General features: G+C 44.4%; 1 protein-coding gene across 1 annotated transcript in view; it reads left to right on the top strand.

Moving 5' to 3' along the window:
- Positions 1 to 18,245, top strand: part of LRIG1 (leucine rich repeats and immunoglobulin like domains 1) — a 90,647-nt gene that overhangs the window by 32,750 nt on the left and 39,652 nt on the right. Inside the window, exons 2-3 of the mRNA XM_014251502.2 lie at positions 1,834 to 1,905; positions 6,509 to 6,583. Coding sequence (XP_014106977.2) covers positions 1,886 to 1,905; positions 6,509 to 6,583 — 95 coding nt within the window. The 5' untranslated portion in view covers positions 1,834 to 1,885. The remainder of the gene's footprint in view (positions 1 to 1,833; positions 1,906 to 6,508; positions 6,584 to 18,245) is intronic.

The raw sequence follows: 18,245 nt of genomic DNA, 5'->3' as shown, positions 1-18,245 counted from the left end.
CACGATGCAAGGAGCTGCCTTCAGAGCTGAAATGGTGGGGAATGGTGTGATGTGAGTGCCATCAAATGATTCATGCAGGGGAACGTTTTGAGGACTTCCCATAAATGCATTACAAGAGGGCAGGTGATCAATATCTGGTTTTTATCTTGAAAGAGGTGTTTATCACTTCCTGCTAATCGAAAAGATGGTAAGCTTTGTAGTCTTTCAAGTCTTGGTATTTGAAAGGCTGCTGTGAGCCTGGATTTTTCTCTGCATTGCCACAGAGGGCAGTGTTTTAGTGTGAGCACTTCAAGAGGTATTTTCCATCAATGCTCTTCTGGCAGCTGCCTTTTCTTTGTGTGTGCCTCAGCCCTTGGGTCATGGAGCATTGGTAAAAGTTCAGTAGGTGCCTTGGTGACTTGGGTCCTGTTCACCTGTTTGGGTTCCAGACCTGCTTGCTTTCTGTGGGCACAGTTTTAAGGCAAAGAAAAGCCCAAACCATGGAAGATGGGCCAGTTTTCTAGTCAGACTGGCTTGGTGGTTTGAATAAGCAGCTCAGTGTTTGAGGGCTTATCTGAAATCAGGCCATGAATCTTTTGGGTTGTGTTCAGAGGTGCAGTAAGAGGGTGTAACCTCCCTGCAGAGGAGGCAGGAGGGTTGAATTTTACCCAGGGTAATATCTGAGAGCAGGGCGTGGAGCAAAGTAAAATTAAAGAAGTCCCCCTCACAATTTCCTTACAATTTACTGTGGTTGCTTTTCTACTACCACCCATCAATTTGCCTCCTCCCTCTTTAGATTACACACTCACAGAAACATGCCAGCGCTGCATACAGAATGGTAATTAAAGCACTTGTTACTTTCTGCATCATTAATCACTTGGTCTTAATTGATCTGGTTAGTCCCTAGCTGCAGGTTTGACCTGTCCTGTGTGGTGTGCTGAGAGTGCATATCTTGGAGGGAAGATTCTGCTGTTGCACTGCCTGATGCTACAGCAGAGCATGGCAAAGCTCTTGTGTTTCCTGGGGTTGGCACTTAATTTGCATTATTTTGCCTCTTTGCTGTCCCTAGCAATCCTTGCAGTGTGTTCCTTCCTGAAGAATGTTGAGCTCTGGATGTATTTCTGGATGTGCTGTGAGGCAAATCTGCTCTCCCACCAGGCTGTTTTCACATAATAGAGCACAACCCATTTGTCATCCATCAGTGCTAGAATACGATTTAGATTTAGATTTGGGCTGTTGGATAGTTGGAAAGTGTCAGCTGGGTTTGTTGAGGACCAAAGTGTGTACTGCTGTGTGGCTTGAAAACTGTATTCACTGATTTAAAAAAACACTTAGTGATAGACTAGCTATATCATCTTGTTAGAAAATGTAGAATATATTTTGTTTACACATAGTAAGTGTACATACCTATAAATATATATTTTGTATGTAACACAGAGTGGTGTAAAAAATACTCCATGTGAATATAGCTATAAAATATTTAGTGGAAGGTTTGTTGATTGTTTCTGTTCAGACTTTAATTTGTCAGGAAATATCCTATTCATCTGTGATTAGTTTTGTGGTTGTGAATAAACAATAGTAGAATAATAAATGTAATTGTGTAATATAAAGACAAATTAAAACCACACTAATCTAATGCAAAAGAGCAAGAACCTTGGGGAGAGCTAGATAACGTTTTTGTCATGAAATAAACTCACTCATGCATTCAGCAGAAATGTGCTGCTCTCCTGTTTAAGTTCTTTTAAAAAACCCAAAACTCAAACCCTCCTAGTGCAATCCAGAATAATTAGGATGATTGTTTTGCTGAGCAGGATGACTGCAGTTTGCTGATCCCACTCTCTTTTATTTTAACAGAAACCTGAGCTACAACAAGTTGGCAGAGATTGATCCTTCTGCCTTTGCAGAGATGTCGAACCTGCAGGAAGTGTAAGTATTCCTTCAGAGGTTTTAATTGTGTTTTGCTAGGGCTGTGAGGAAATTATATCTCGTTTCCTAAGACAGTACCTTCCTTTAGCTAAGTTGAATGAGCGGGTCTGACTTGGTGTGGAGGTTTTTTTCCTCCATATTGTACCTGGGCTGTTTTTTTAAAGCTAATCAATTAGCAGAACACAACATCCAATTAAAACAGCAGAGCTGTTATTGGAAATCATTGGAGTTTGCCTCCCTGTGTTGTGCAATGCTTGGAGGGAGCAGTTCAGCACACCTGAACATACACACAAAGCTCCTTGCTGAAAGCATAACCCTGAAGCAAGGCAGAACAGCCTGGATTGTGATACCTGATGCCAACCTAGCCCAAATCTCCCAGGAAACAAAGGTGTAGTGTAGTGGATAACAAAGCACTTAACTGTGTCTCCTCCTCTCTCAGACATTTGTGCTCCTTTTGGAACCAGAACAAATTCTGCTGGAAGTCTTGCTAGAAGAGGCTAAACCAGCAGAGCTGTCTTCTGCTCTGGTGGGCAGAAAAGGAGCTGGTGAAGGTTTGAGTGGCTGTGCCAGACTCTCCTTGTTGGTAAAAGAAACCTATTTGAGGGAACTGCAGGTTTTCCAAGCTCCTGATCTCTGAAGGAAGATGAGGAACCTGTGAAGGTTCAGCAGTTTCACTCAGAGAGGGGCTGCATTGTCAGCCTTTCACAGGGGTTCCTGGAGCTCTGATTCTGGGCTTTAAAAACCGAAAGTGACTGAAATTGCAGGCGGTGGGCTGAGGTAATGAGCTTGTGTTTGCCTGCTGAATCGCTGGCATACTTGAGGTTTGGGCTCTGTTTGAAGAGCTACTGATGCCTCATGGGAAAATGAAGAAACATTTCCTTTCAGAAACAATACTGTGCTCTATCAAGCATTTTCTCTTGTCCTCTGTCTGTTTTCATTAAGTGTTGGCTCTGGGACACATGGAGGGGCCAGATCCTGTGGTTCTTAAATAGGCAAAAAGTGGAATTCTCTCTGACTGATGCCTGCTGGATTGGACTGTGGGGATTAACCTAGCATCTCTCTCCTGGCCTCATTGCCCCTGGCTCCTCTGTTTACATGAATGGCAGGGACTCGCTGGGAATCATGATTAAGTGAGGAATATATATCAGAAGTGACTGCAATGCTCTGAAATCAGCTCTTCGCGATGTTTAGAGAGAAAGTGATGTGGGTCAGAGGAACACTGTCTGTAGGATCTGTTTTCTCAGCTTCCCTTTTAATTGTGGAAAGCCTTAAATTGCTCTGTGCTTAAAGAAGAGAATTGCAGCCCTGATCCAGAGATACTTTAGAATTATCCTAACATGACTGTGGCTTAGCTTTTATTCATGGAAGTGCCTGAAGGCGTGTGACATCAGGGAGCATGGGGTGGGAAATGTGTGTGGCTTCTGATTCCCCAGGTAGGGAATTCCCTTGAGCAAAGTGCTGCACATGTGTAGAGCAGGACAAGCCCTGCACCAACAATTAAATGTTGTAAAAAGGTGTCAGAGTTTCTGGGGAGATAAGTAATGCAGCCCACAAAGCAGTGGGCAGATAAGAGTTGCTTGCTATGTCAGAAAGACAGGGTTAGGGAATAGGGAGAGAGCAGAAGAGGGAGTAGGAGGGAAAGGGAGCAGTCAGAAATGGGAGACTGGAGGGGAGGCAGAGGTCTGGAGCAGAGCCTGGAAGGCAGGCTCTGGGAAGTGTGAGGGAGAAGCTCTATTAAAAGCCCTATCTACTAATCTTGGTTGCTTTTGAGTAACAGCTAAACCACAGACCACTGAAATAAACTTCATTTCACAAGGACAACCACATCTATATTGCCAGAACATCTTATTTCTGAGGGCTTTTTTAAAGCACTTCACAAACATTCATGAAATAAGCATCATGCTGTGGCATGTCTCAAGAGCAAGTCAGTGTTTCTCTGTGCATGCTGTGCTGGGCAAACCAAGGCACCCTCAGGGAAAGAGATTGCCCCAAATAACAGATGCATTGATAAGACCTGAAACCTCCCATGATGCTTCAAACGTGGTGTCTGTGGTTCCTGAGCATTACACAAGGCTTAAAACTTTGTGTGTGTGTCTCTCCATGTTATTAATTAGTGTGGTGTATTTTTAAAACATTTTGTTTTCCCTTGATTTAAAGAAAATATTTGCAGACCAAAAGATTTAAACTTCATACCTTATCTTTGATGCTCTGCTTTGCTTTACTGAGATTGTGATAAAGTCATAGCAGAATTTACCCTACACTCTTCCCTTCCCCTGAGTTTAGGCAGTAGTTTGTGTGGTTTGTTTTGGTGGCCTTTATGAGAAGTTTTTAAGAAAAGTTGTAAGTCTGTGTAAGATGAAATTTAGAGGCTCAAAGTGATGCAAAGCCCTGTGATCCCACTTGCTCTAGAATAAGTGGTGGAGGGGAAGCCAGGGTTGGGGCTGGACCTGTAACATTACTTTCCTTCAGGACACTTGATCTTTCCCTCATCCCCTTTGGTGCCTTCATCTGATGACAATCCCGTGGTGTCCATCCATTCTCCTTCCTTGGTTGGAAGGATGGATGGAGGGTGCTGCTGTGGGTTTCCTCAGGTCATATGGCTCATGGAATCCACCAAACTGATGGTTTTGTGGCTCTCAGGCTTTCCAAGCTCATTGGTAGCAAACAAAGTAGTAACCACGCTAAAATTCCTCTCCAAACAACTCACCTTTTATTTTCTAAAGTGCCTTTCACTGAAAGCTCTGGAGAGCTGTGCTATTTTTGAGCAGGCTCCATTTCAGCTTGACACTAGCCTGGCAACTGGACTGTAAATATTTTATATGGGTGGCCCCCCCTCCTCCTTTGCCTCAACATCCAGAGGGTTTGTGTCGTCAAAGGTGAGGGCTGGGGAAGGACACTGAAAGTTTAAAGTTGTTGAGCCCAGCTGTTCTGTTTTGAGGGGCTTTTTCCCCTTTTTATTTTTTCTTTTCCTTTTTCAATTCCTTTGCATAGGGAAAATCCCAGGCAAATACAGAGCTTGGCTGTCTCCTCTGTGTCAGCAAATGGTGCCTGTGAGCCAAGAGAGAAAATGAGGTGGGAGAACCACTTTTGACTGATTCCTGACATGACAGGAGGCTGATACATGAACATCACACTTATGTCAGAGGAGGGTTTGACCAGTTGTTAGATGTTGGTTGGTGTCAGAGCTGCTTAACCAGAGCTGACCCAGGTTTCTTATCCAGAAGATGCTCAGTTAGATGTTAATGACAACATGCTCAAATAAGCATTTTAATGCTCTTTCCAGGTTTCTCTGTACCTTTGGAAGCTCTAGACCATATTGTAATATGAGAAACAGTGAGCTTTTAGTTGCAGAGTGGAGCTGCTTGCTGAATTGCAATGCATCTGGCTTTTTTCCCTTACATTTTAAGGCATGGGTTTTAATGTCAGAGGCAGAGGAAAGCTTTTATCCCAGCAGTGCTTGGAACTCCTCGTGAAATCAAATATCTTGCCTCCTCTCAGAGGAGCCAGAAGGGAAGTTCTGGGATGAATGTGCCACTGCCCTCTCCCACCTGCCAAAAATAGTGTTAAAGGAAAGAAGGGGGGGGGGGGGGGAATAAACCCCCAACATAATTTAGGATTGCCCCTACTCGTGCCTGTGGCTCAGCCCCCTCAGCTGTGCAGCTCTGGGATGCTGTGCTTTGCACCCAAATGCTGATCTGGTCACGATTCCCTGCAGAAGGGAAGGCCCAAAGTGACCCAGCAAGGCTCTGCCTGGAGCAGGAGCAATGGGATCAGAGGTGGTTTGGGGGTCCTGGGGAGCCTGGCCGGGGCTTGGCTGTGATCACTGCAGCATGAGAGGGGAGTGGGCAGGAAGGCTGAGAAATTCAGTAATTTTTCAAGCAGCCAGATGAACGACTGTTACAGTAATTAATTGACTAATTCACCATACAAACAAGGGCCCTTTAAAGCAAGGAAGAGCCAGTCACATGGCAAGGATCTGTTTTCAGTCAGAAAAAGACTTCAAGCATTGGGCCCTTGCAGGGGACGTCTCTGTGCTGGTGGTTGCAGGAGCCAGGGGCCTGCGGTTCCATTAACCCGGGGGCTCTCTGTGCTCCCCAGCTGCCTGGAGCAGGGCCCCTGTGTCTGGTGACATTGCTGTGCCCAGCACTGCCTGCTGCTGCCTTTGTGGGGAAACCCCTCTGGGATTTCCAGAGCTGGTCCTGGTATGGAGAGGATGCCACTGAGTTGTGCCCCCAGGCCCTGAGCTGGTGTGGAGGTGGGGTGAGCAGGGGCTGCAGCTTGGGGAAAGGGGTTAAATTCCTTACACTTGGCCTTAAGGTGCAAAAATCTCCTGTCTCAGGCTTTACTCTGTGAAACACAGGCTAGTGGAGGGCTGTGGCACAATGCTTTCCTGCCTAGCACTTTAGGGAGTGGGTGGCGGGGGGGAAAAAGGCCTTGCTCTTGTAAAGACAATACAGTGGAACCAGTGATGGTGGCTCTCGTGTATGGCCATCAGAGGTCCAGACAAAGCCCTTGAGATGGAGCCCAGTGTCAGCCCTCCCCTGCTCCTGTGTGCTTGGGCACAGGCTGTTTGGCTTTAACCCTCATTTTCTGTTTGTTGCAGGCGACTAGACAACAATGAGCTGACTGCCATTCCTTCCCTGGGATCTGCCGCTTCCAGCGTCCGCTCCCTCCACCTGTAAGTCACTGTCCCTCCTTCGGCTCTGGGCTCTCTGTGGGGTGGCTTTAGCTGCCTCTCAGAGTTTCATGAGTGTCACGCTCCTTCCTGCTGACTCTACATTTTGGTTTTTGGCTTGTTGGCGCCTTAATTAAGAAACATCATCTGGAGTGGTGTGATTTGTGTGAGGTTGTGTGTTGTGCTTATGGTCAGTGGTAACTTACGTCAGTAAATTCCACAGGTTGAATAAAACTTTTTTCTCATCTGCCTTTAGGTTTCAACCATTAGCTCATACTTGTGCTATTAAATTTTACCTTTTCTTTATTGTTCTTTTTTTCCCTGGCCCTGTTCTGGTCATTTCTTCTTCCCTCCTAAAGCCAGAGACTATTCATATCTTAATCTTTCTGGGAACTCATTCTAGACCTGTTTTTATGGTCTCTTTCAACTTCTTTGTAACACTTTCTTTTGAGAGAGCAGTGATTGTAAAGCAGGATCTGCAGAAGGTTTGGAGTTCCTAACTTTGGTAGTTTAGATGACCACAGAAGCATTAGACACCTGAGAGCCCTTGTGTACTGGCCACCAGGGATCTTGGGCTGATGCTGCTGCTGAAGGGAATAAAATATTAAACTATTTAGTACCTAAAGAGTGTGGATTTCTAAAATTATTTTTGCATGTGTCTGCTTGTAACGTGCACTGAGAAGGAATTTTGCTGAGGTATGCATGATACCTCCCAGGTTCCTGGGAAGTGTTTGTAGCTAACAGGGACTCCAGCAAAGTGCTGGAGCAGTTCAGGTGGTGGCTTCCAGCCTGCATGGCCCTGCAGTACACCTGTAGGCAGGTATCTCTATTTTCCATGGATTTGGTACTTCTTGTGGTGGAAAATGCCTGTGACCACACCACCAGGTGATTGGGCTCTCTTGCTCCAAAGGCTCTCACTTTACTCTGAGGCAGCCTTTATCTGTTGACTTACTGCTCTGCCACATTGGTGCTGTGCACCAGGGTTCGAAAAAGACCTCCAGAAATCTGATTCATGGCTGGAAAGCTTGTATAGAATTTGCCATCCAGGGTATAGTTTTAGGCCCCCCAGAACGGCTTCTCTTTCTCATGAAGTCTTTAAATGCTCCTAGTTCCACAAGCCCCTGTTGTTATTTTTGCTATTAATTTAGCTGCTGGCAAAGAACCAAATTGCTGGAGCTTTGGGCTTTTTATTCCTGAAATGAAATAAGCAGTTTGGAAAGGAGGAATAATGACTGGTGGAAGGCAGTAGATTTACAGCTCCTCTGAAATTTCAGAGTGGTGCAGAAAGAAGGAGAAGCTACAAAGCCAAATGATAAAAGGATGGTATTCTGAACAAACCTGCTTAGTATCACTTTCCAGAAATCTGAATTGCTCTCCTCAGCTGCTACACATAAATAACTCTGATAGCAGGATTTGTAATGCTGCTGTCTTATTTCTGCAAGAAGGGTCTCTTTGTTTAGCTTGTATTAGAGAATGCCACTTCTTTTCCCCCCCTTGCATTTCCTTTTAATTTTTATCAGCGATAAAAATAACCTGAAAGATGTTTTAAAGTACCTGCTTCAATCAATATTGCTGACTCACATTGGAATGATTTGCTGAGGAAGTGAAGTTTTCTCCCTCTTTGGGAGTCTTTAATCAATTGGTTGGCTTCCTAAAAGATGGTCCTTTAGTTCAACACTAGGTTAATGGGCTTGATAGGCAAATTGGTGATAAAGTTACTTAGCCTTGTGTGATGTAAGGAATCAGATTATATGGTCATATTGGTTTCTTCTGGCCTTCCAATCTGTGAAGTAATAATTGGGGAAGCTGCCAAACCAAACCCAGGCTGAAGACTCATAATGAAGACTTGTGTACTGAGAAACTGGTTTATGTTTAAGTGTATAGTGTTACAGTGTATTCTTAATGCTAAAGAGAAATAAATACATTTCCTTTTTTTTTTTCAGTGTTTAGAAATGTGTGAAGTGTGTTTACCTCACAAACCTCTGAAGTAGGTTTTGTATATTGCATGTGGTTAAGTATTTCCAAAGGACTGTTAATGTATTATAAAAGCAAGGGTTGTGTATTTGTCACTCAAAACAGCCCTTCTGAATGAGTTACTTCATCTCCTACTCTTCCTAAACAGGAGAACACACTTTTGGAGCTGGGAGAAAGAATACTGCTGAACTCAAATTTCCCATAAAGTTTGTTGGGGGTTTTTTGTTTGTTTTATTTTTTGTTGTTTATTTTTTTGTGTGTCATTTTGTGTTTGTTTGATTGTTTGTTTTTTAAATGAGCTTTGCTTTGCATTCCCTGCTTTTGGGTTTTCCATATCTGTCTCCATCACCCAAAACTTGCCTGACTCCACATGGTGTGAGAACCACAGGCCAGTTAAGTATATATGTAAGCATGTGAGAATCTGTTGAAGAGAAAATTCACAAAGCTTTCTGCAAGCCCTTGGATGTCCCAAGCTGCAGACATATGTATCAAAAATGCTTTGTCCTAATATACTGCCATGAAGTTTGGTCCAGTTTAGTTATTCCTCGAAGAATCAGTTTGTTTGCCTTGCACACTGAAAATATTGCCAAAGTCGTTCATTTCAGCAAGAGCAAACATAAGGGACTTGATAAGGCTTTTAATAGAACAGAAGGGAAAAATAATCTATGTACGGGTTACCAAATAAAGACAGACATTAAATGCAAACATCTGTTAGTGCAAACAAAAGCCAGGAAATTCAGCTGGGAGGGGGAGAGACTGAATCTGGATTCATTCCGAAATTACATCGGAATAGCTGAGAGGAGAACCTTGCCTGAAATTCCCACAGCATTTGTAATTTAGTTACAGTTCCTAGACTTGGACATTTGGGAGTTGATGGCAGGATGTTTTCACTGACATGCCCTTGGCCGAGGATTTCCCATCCCAGTGCAGCTACAGTGTGTTAACTCTGAAGGCTCTCTTAGACCCTGTTACCTGATCTGGTAGGGAAAGGGATGATGGAAGAAACCATTTATTTGCAGAACTTAGTCTGTTTATATCCAACTTCCTCCCTAACTTGTGTGGAAGAACTCTTAGGCTTGCCAGGTTAAAGGAGCTGCAATCAGCCCTGCACTGGTCAGTTATTATCTGTTACTACAAACCCCTGAGCAGGCACCAGCTCAGCCCTTACTCTGGGGCCTGTCTTCTCTGCATGTGGGTAACTGCATCCTGGAGGGGTTTTGGGGCGTTTGGACAGGATGCTGGAGATGGATCCTTGTCCTCTGCCCTGGCTCCAAGCCTGATTCAGTCAGCATCCTCTGACACAGGCTGTTGGGCAGCTGTAGGGCTCAGTGGAGAGCACTAACCAGACCTGGAGCAAGCATGGTAAACAGACCACACTCTGCCACATCCTTAGCTGGCTGGGAATTAAGGAAGTTAACAGATTAAGCACTTAAAAATAACTTTCATTTCTTTCACTGTAAGTCTTTTAAGCCTCCAGCCATTTAGGAACAAAGGAGACAGTGACCCACAGCAGTCAGCTGTGTGTTAGCAACAGGCAGAGCTGTTTGAGATGCTTTGGCCCCATCATCTTGCTCTGAATAAGCACCAATAACAAGGAACTCAGAACAGGGATTTTTAGAGTAAAGGAGTGTGAAATAGGATTAGCTGATTCACAAGAAGATGCAGTGACACTGCCATGTATTTGCTGGGGAAAGCGAAATCAATAGAACTACTCTGCCGCCAAACTGAGCAGAAAAGTCTCTTGCAGAAAATCAATCTTCTTTACAGACTCATTAATGTAAAGATCAATTCACATTAAACTGTAATTAAACAGAGAGCTAATAAGAGAAGGGTAAGTGATCTACTGTGCCCCAGGCAAAATATATAATGTAAAATTTGAAAACTAAATACATGGAGAATTGGAAACTGGGAGTGGCAGGGAGCATGCTAGGACTGCTTGAAAAAGAGCTGATGAGCTCAGATGCTGGTTGGGGCAGCATGATCCTCGTGGAAAGGAGGGTACTGTATGCTATTCCAGCTGGATGTCAGGTAAGACAGGTCAAAGACTTCAGCCAGTCTCTTCCATTTGACTTGCATGGTTTCTTGTAGAGCTTTTCCTCTTAAGTGCCGGGGATTTTATTATAATTCTGGTTAAATTAGCCACATTGTGACCCTTGTTTTTTGTCTTTGATTTTCTTTGACTCTCATTAGACCTTTGCACTAGATTAAAGTTGACTGGTCTTGGAGGTTCATAATGTGGCAGAATCAGGATCACACTATTGAGCTGTTGCCTCATTCTTTTGCAGTGAAGGGATGGGAAAGCAGCTGTTATTTTAGTGCTGTTTGCACTGCTTCACTTGTGTTGTCAGATAGGGTTTGCAGACACTCCTTATGAAAACCCATGTGGTCCATTAGATTCTTTGAGCTGCTGTTTTGCTTTCACCCAAGGCAAAGGTGTCTTGCTTTGTGAGCTGGAACAGTGCAAGCAGTCTGTGCTCTGCTGCTCTGAGTGGGATCTCACAAATGCACCATTTCTGTAAGATTTCCCAGGAGCTGGGGTGGTGGGCTGAGACCTGGTACTTCACCTCATCTTTGCTTTGCAAGTTAAGATGGTGCAGACTTGGTTGAGCATTGCAGCTCTGTCCCTGGCAGCCTCTCAGGGTGACCCCTGTTAGAGGGAAGAGCTCAAAACTGCTGCCATCTGTGCTGTTCGGAGAGCGCAGCTCAAGCCTGAGCTGGTCCCTACACGAGGTGTGAGCTCACTTCGTGCTCCTGGCTAGGCCAGAGTAAAAACCTCTGTGTAGGCGGTGTTGAGAGCTGGGAAGTTTGGCTTACAGGAAGAATGAGGTTTGAGCTAACTCGACAGTACAGACGTAGCCTTGGAGGCCATTTGTGGCCTGGGATCCTGCTGTGCTAATTGCTGTACAAACAGAACAACTGCCTTGACCCCCAAGGGGTTTAATCTGCAAGTCATCTTTGCTGGAGTTAAAAAGGGATGATCTAACAATTAGAAATAAGGAGACTACTCTGTTAATTCCATCTGGGTCACAGCAAGAGGTTTTGTGCTCACAAGCACAAAATCCAGATGACTCAGACGCAGCCGTGCGCGGGGTCTGGTTGAAGTCAGCAGGCTCTGCTTGTGTGCAGGACGTGCCTTGGGCAGCTCAGAAAACCACACTGCCTTCCACTCTTCCTAATTATTGGCCCAAAGAAAACTTTCTCTGGGAACTAAGGCAAAGTGGTGTAGGCATGTGTAGATACATAAGTGGGAGCAGATTCACCCCCAGCCCCTGCCTGCATGACCTATGAGGTGTAATGTCTGCAGGGGCCAATTCTCCAGGGTTTGCTTAGACAATTCCCCTTGGAGATAGAGAGAGTTGCTTTCTGAGAGTTTGGTCCACATTACAGGCTATACTACTGAGTGTCTGGGTTGGAATGTGAAATATATCAATATGAAAAGGGAAAATTAAAAGAATGCTGACAGTCAGGCTGTTCAGCATGCAGCAATGTACAGGCATAAGCTATTCTGAAACCCACCTCGTAAGTTTGTTTTGCTCAGAGTTCATATTAAGGCTCTGGGTGTGTAAAGTCTGCAAGTTTTTGAGGCCAAAGACTGCAGGAGCCTTTCCCAGTGAAGGAAACTCTCATTAATCATGTGCTCCCAAGCACCAGAAGAGATGCTGTTTTGACTTCTCTTTTGGGCTGTTGGAACTGTTCTAATCATTTGCATGTCCTCTTTGAGCTTTTAGATATAACATGAGCACATGGAAATGGCAAAGGATCTGAGGCTATTCCAGGGAAATGAGTAATCATTTCTTTTAGAAAAGCAACAGCAGTAAAGCACACAGTTATCAGACTCAACAAAAGAGCATCAGAAAGCAATCTGGGCACATACAGCAGAGTGTAAAAATTGGCCAGAGGATAAAGATAGTGAAAGTTGGTGGCAGCTCATGAAATACCAGTTACCCCTGGAGGCTGCTCTATTATGTATTTAATAACAAGGATAAGCATTTTGTGCAGCCGTGGCAGCTGCTTCTGTGAGTAGAGAATTGCTCTGAGCTAGGTCAGATCTGCTCTGGTATGTGTGTGTCTGGAGGAAAGAGAGGACACCAGTGATCTTGTGGGACAGAACACAAGGTTAGGAGCTGGAATACTGAAGAGGATCTTTTGTGCATGAACCATGGTTTCATTACACCCCAAAGTAAATTCCCCTTTGGGGGAATCTGCTTCCTCCGAGCTGAAGCGGATCTACTCGGGGCAGATGGAACTCCTGGGTGTAAAGCATCTCCAAGGGCAGGTGCATATTTTATGTACAATTCACAAAGTGGTTTCTAAGTTCTGTCACTCTGCAGATCAAGCCTAGATCAGTTGTTAGGGTCATTTGCAACCATGATCTTTTGTTAAGGTCAGTACGAAAAATAGCTTCATATTTGAGCCTTAGAATAGCCCAAACTTGCTACTATTAATATCTGTGGTAGATTGACTGTCTCATTTAATGGCATATGGCAAATAAAGCACACATCTACAAAAGCAATTCTTTTGTTAGTCTTCACAGACCAAGCAGGTTTCAAATATAAATAACTTGCTGAGTTGAAAGTTTTTTAGCGTATTGGAGTTTCCTGCCTAAAAACTGCTGGCAATGGCAATTAAGTTTGCTCAGAGGTGAGTAAATGTGAAGTTGAGGCTACAGTAAAAGGAAGTTGAATTATTTTGGGGTAAAATTCTCTGTCCATTTTCCTCTCTGAAAGCTTGGCCAATTCAGTTTTTTAACAAAATTGCACAATATCAGGAAGCTCTCAGTATGTGTTCCTGCTTCCCTGCTGAGATTGACCAGTTAGTCCTCAGTTATCCTGTTTTCTCCTGATGCTCCTCAGAGCATGAAACAGAACCCAGAGAGGAGTAAGAACAGGGGTTGGGTTAGAATTGTGGGGTTTAAGTTGGGTGGCATAAAACACTGGCACCGTTAGGAATAGTGTAGGGTGAAGAAAATATTCACTTGAATGTGATCCTTCTATGTGCAGGTTGGAAGAGATTAGCAAAAAAAGTCCATAGAAAGCTCATTTCTAACTGAATAAAAGCCAGCTATGTGCTGGATTTTCTCTTATTTTTAACCCATGTCAAATTCCCCAATTAATTGCGGAAGTGAACAATGGAGATCGTGTCAAAAGTGATTATCTTGCAAAAGCAGCCCTGCTGGGGGTGTGCAGCGTAGAAAATGTGATTGCTGGTTAAGATAAATGAGAAAGTGATCTGTCACACCTTCAGATGAAGTGATCACTTGAGAGGCCACCCTCCCTTACGTTTGTGTGCATAACTCCTGCTTGTTAACAGGAATTCCACATGAATATTGATTGGGAATAAGTGGTTGGGTGAGTGCATGTTCTGCCTGTCAAACCATTTAATGTTCAATTGCACATCAGGGAAAATAGCAAAGGTAGCTGGAAAATGAAACAGGAGTGCAGGGCTGTCCAAGTGAAAACTGTGTTAGTGGTCAGATCTGAGCAGATAAAAATGAGTTGGAGGGAGGTGTAGAATTAAGAGTTGATGACAAAAGAAAGAATCTGTAAATGTCTCATGGATTTTAGACTTAAATATAATTTCCTGTCTAGTCCATCTACTGTAGATCACACACTCTGTGCAAGCAGTTGCTGGACAAGGTGGTGATTAGCATGAGCAATCAGGCCAAGGGATTGGACTTTCTGTAATCCCTCAGGTGACCTGGAAAAGGAGCACCTTTTGGTCATATTACCAATATACTTTTTGCCCTCAAGGTTGTTTTCTCAAAAGAGCAGTCAGCTTTTCAAAATAGGAGGAACTGAAGAAGTAAATGGTTTTACTAAAGGAGCTTGGAGAATTACTAAGTGGTGGTGAATGGTTACACTTGACTTTACAGGATCTTTACCAGGGAAGATTGAACAGCCTGTTTTACACCAGCCTGGCTTAGTACAGAGGCAGTTCTACTCTAAAACACAAATTTCCTCTTCCTTGAATGTTTTGACACCCTGTTCTGGGGTTTCCCAAAGCCACCCTTCCTCCTTGGTGAGCTTTATTAGCAACAGGGTGCCTGGTCTTGTGAAGAGCAGCTCACTTCTCCACACAGGAGCTATTCCTTCTTGCAGGCTGAGCAGTGTGAGCTGAACAGAGCTCAGTGAGGTCTGCCCAGAGGCAATCCCTGTTCCTGTGACCTTGCTGACAAGACAGATAAGGCCTTTCAACAGAGCACAAGTGTGTGTCATGTTGGAGCAGACAGAACGCCAGCCTATCTACATCTCTCAAGTGTTAACAGGAGTTTGACTGGCCAGTCAAAAATGTATTTCTTCAAATGCTGCCTTTTTCAAGAGGCAGGTCTTTTAGCAGCTTCCACTGCAGTTTCCATGAGATGGAGAGTTTGATGGTCTGGAAGATGTATTCAAGTGTGTTGTCCTTTCTATACCTCCCTTATCATCAGTGTAGTTAAATCCACCTCTTTTCATTGTGTTCCTGTCAAAGGTGGGAAAAGCCCCTGTGTCACACTGTGGCTTAGGGACACAGTGCATACGTAGCAAGAAGAATTCTGCTTGCAGTTACAATTTGGATTAAAATTGCAGCATCATGGGCAGAGCCATTGCGTTTGGTTTGCACTTGAATTGCTTCTCTGCTTGTGTTATTTTCCCCTCCTCACTCCCGTGGAGAGACAAAAGCAAAACAAAACCACCCACAAAACACATGCACTCTCTAGGCTGTGGTGGATCTTATTTACTTTGATCACTTATTACACAAAGAGAAACTAAAACCAGTATCAGGATTTAAGGATAAAGTATCTCCATGCCCTGTGCTTTTGGACCTTCTTGGCTTTCAAATGGAAATGCCATCCTTATTGATTAGAAGCACAAAACTTGCATGCAATGAAATGAAAGGAAGCTGCTGTCTCTGCTCCAGCCCCTGCTCTGTGCTAGCTCAGTTGACATTTGGGCTGGATCTGATTTTTAGATGTCTGTTCTTCCTTATCACAAACCTGACTCATCTTTGGGGCCAGTGATAAGGTGGGGGGTGTTGGCAGCAGCCCTGACATGAGCAGTGTGCAAGTGTGGGGCTGTGGAGAGCAGGAACTCCTCAGAGCAGCAAACTGCTGGGGTGAAGCTGGCCTCTTTCTTGGCTTCAAGGAGTTGCTTACACATTTAATTTGTGATAGAAGATTGAGTTTGGCTGGCACGTATCAGCAGCAGAAGAAAGCCCTTGAGGGAGAAGCACAAGAGGAAAAGCCAGTGGTGGAGCAAGAGAGTAGCAAACCAAAGATATGAGATGTAGAGCATGGAAACACTGACCTGACTGTCATCTGCCAGCAACAGAATGATCCCTTTCAAATACTGATGCAACCCTTCTTTCAAAGAGGCTCTGCTGAGCACCACAGCCCCATTCAGACAGCTGGTGCAGAGAGCCCTGTGGTTTCCTGCATTCTTGTATGAAAACTGCCCTTATATGACTCTCTTCCTTCTATTCCTATAGGATAATTCTCCTCCTTAGCAGAGTTCAGCACTCAGAAGAGCCTCTTCTCTCCTTTGCAGCCTTTCTCAGTGCTTGCTCCAGATGGGTCAGGGAATGTCAGAAGTGACAGGAGCGGTGGTTTGGGCAGAGAGCTGGAGGAGGGGGTGGAAGGCTTGGGCAGCTGTGAGTGCTCACAAACTGCCCCTTTCCAAACCAGCAGTGATGGTGTTCGGTGGCTTAGTGATCCTGTCCCTCCCTTGTGCCTTTGGCCAAAGTGCATCACAGGTTGGGCAGCCCCTGCTGAAGATACCTGGCCCCAACCCTTGCAGGTGCATCCTCCATGGAGGGGGGAAGCACCCAGGGCTCTGCAGATAATCACTGAGATGGTTTGGGGTCAAGCTGCACACGGGGCCATGAAGTTGTGCTCTGGCACTGAGTTAATAAAAGTTCAGGGAGGCTTGTTACAGAGAAGCTGTGCCAGACAATGAGAGATGCTTTGCACAGCCTGTTTGATGGATCTGTGCCCTTTGTGAACACATCATTTTAAAAGCTGCTGCAGAGCACAATCTTGATGAAACATCCAGTGTAACCTGAAGAGAGAGCTGGTCTTCTTAGAACCACCCAGTTGCTGATGGGGGGACTGTACCCATAACAGAGACTGTCTTGTCTTTAGGAATCTTAATTTGCTTTGATGCCATAGCAGGTTGTGTAATCTGCTGAAGAGATAAGACAGCCTCTGTTTTAAAGATGACTAACTTCTAATCCTGCCTGTCCCACACATTTTGTTCTCTTAATGAAATGAAATGCTGAAGGTGTAGGAAGTTGTATGTTGCAAAAAATAACCAAAATCATACGGTGGCAAGTCAAGGTCCAGTGAAAGGAAATGCAGATCAGAGTGAGGGAGAGCACTTTGGAAAATGACATGACTTACCTCAGTGGATCTAGCACACAGTGTAAGGTCATGTAAGAAATCAGAAAGTTTATTACATAAACAGTGCTAGTGCAGAAATATTCAAAGAGAATATGTATCTCACTGGCTATGTGGTGGTTTTGGTTACAATAGAAGAAAGACTTTCCTTCATGACCCAGCAAAACCCATTAATGATTGTTCATCAGATCCAGGCCTTTGCTTATGTCCAGCTGATACGAAAAATTCTGAAGAGAATACTTGATCCCTGCCTCTTATCCATGTGGCTGCCTTTATGAAAGAGCTGTGAGAGTGTGCCTGGCAGCAGGATAACATCTGCCCATGGTTGGGTACCCTGGGCACAAGGATGCTCTGAGGCCACTGGGAGTGCACCAGGATCAGTGGTTGCAGTCCATCAACGTGAGAGGCAGATGAGCTTGGTCCCGTGAGTGGCCACAGAGTGGCCTTTAATAGACAGTGCAGACATAGCCCCTGGGTCACACTGGGCTCACATGAATAGTCCTGTTGACTGCAGTGGGTGAGTAAGAGTTTGCTTGTGGGAATAGAGTTCATAGCACAGCCCTCTGCAGGTGGCTGCTGCTCCCAGGCCCAAAGGGGTGAATTAACAAATCTCATCTCCCAGACTGATTTCTGCCTTTAAACATCCATGACCTGGAACAGAGACACAGTCACTTCACTGTGAAAGGTTGCATTTTTTTCCATCCCCTCCACCTTCAAAAAAACCCCAAACCCCAGGTTGTTTTTTAACCCCCCTGTCTTGTCCCAGCTGTGTGTATCTGGGGGTAGTTTGCTTCATGCTTCTTCAACCTAAACCACAAAACAGGGTGAGAACATGACCTGATAAATAAAAGCCCCCTGGAATATATCTGGTTTGAAGTTGATGTACAGCAGATGAAGAATTTCAGATTTTCTGCTGTAGTTAAATATAGTTGGAATAGCTCCATCAGCTTGTTCCTGCATTATTCCTATATATGATTTTAAGTGAAAAGCAGTATAAAATTGTCATGGATTTTGTTTTCTGCATCTTAGACTTTTCCTGAAGGATTGCTAAGGAGAGGGAAGATCCTGACTTAGGATCATAAATAGAGTATATAAACCTTTAAGGGAAAGTTTGGATATTCATAAAAAAATTACACAAATGGATTTTTTCAGTGGTTTGGGGTTTGTTTTTCTTGGTTTTGGGCTTTTTGGGGGTGGTGTTTTTTGGTTTTTTAGGTTGGCTTGTTTTGTGTGGCTGACCCTAAAATGCAGTGGCTGCCTGCACTGCTCTGCTCTTGTGTGTGCAGCCAGCACCTGAACAAACAGAGCTGTATCTCTGAC

This window comes from Pseudopodoces humilis, chromosome 13, assembly GCF_049639895.1.
Source record: "Pseudopodoces humilis isolate 2021_Gansu_Grassland_sample_001 chromosome 13, ASM4963989v1, whole genome shotgun sequence".
Taxonomy (NCBI): Eukaryota; Metazoa; Chordata; class Aves; order Passeriformes; family Paridae; genus Pseudopodoces; species Pseudopodoces humilis.
This window is presented reverse-complemented; position numbering and strand designations above follow the sequence as displayed.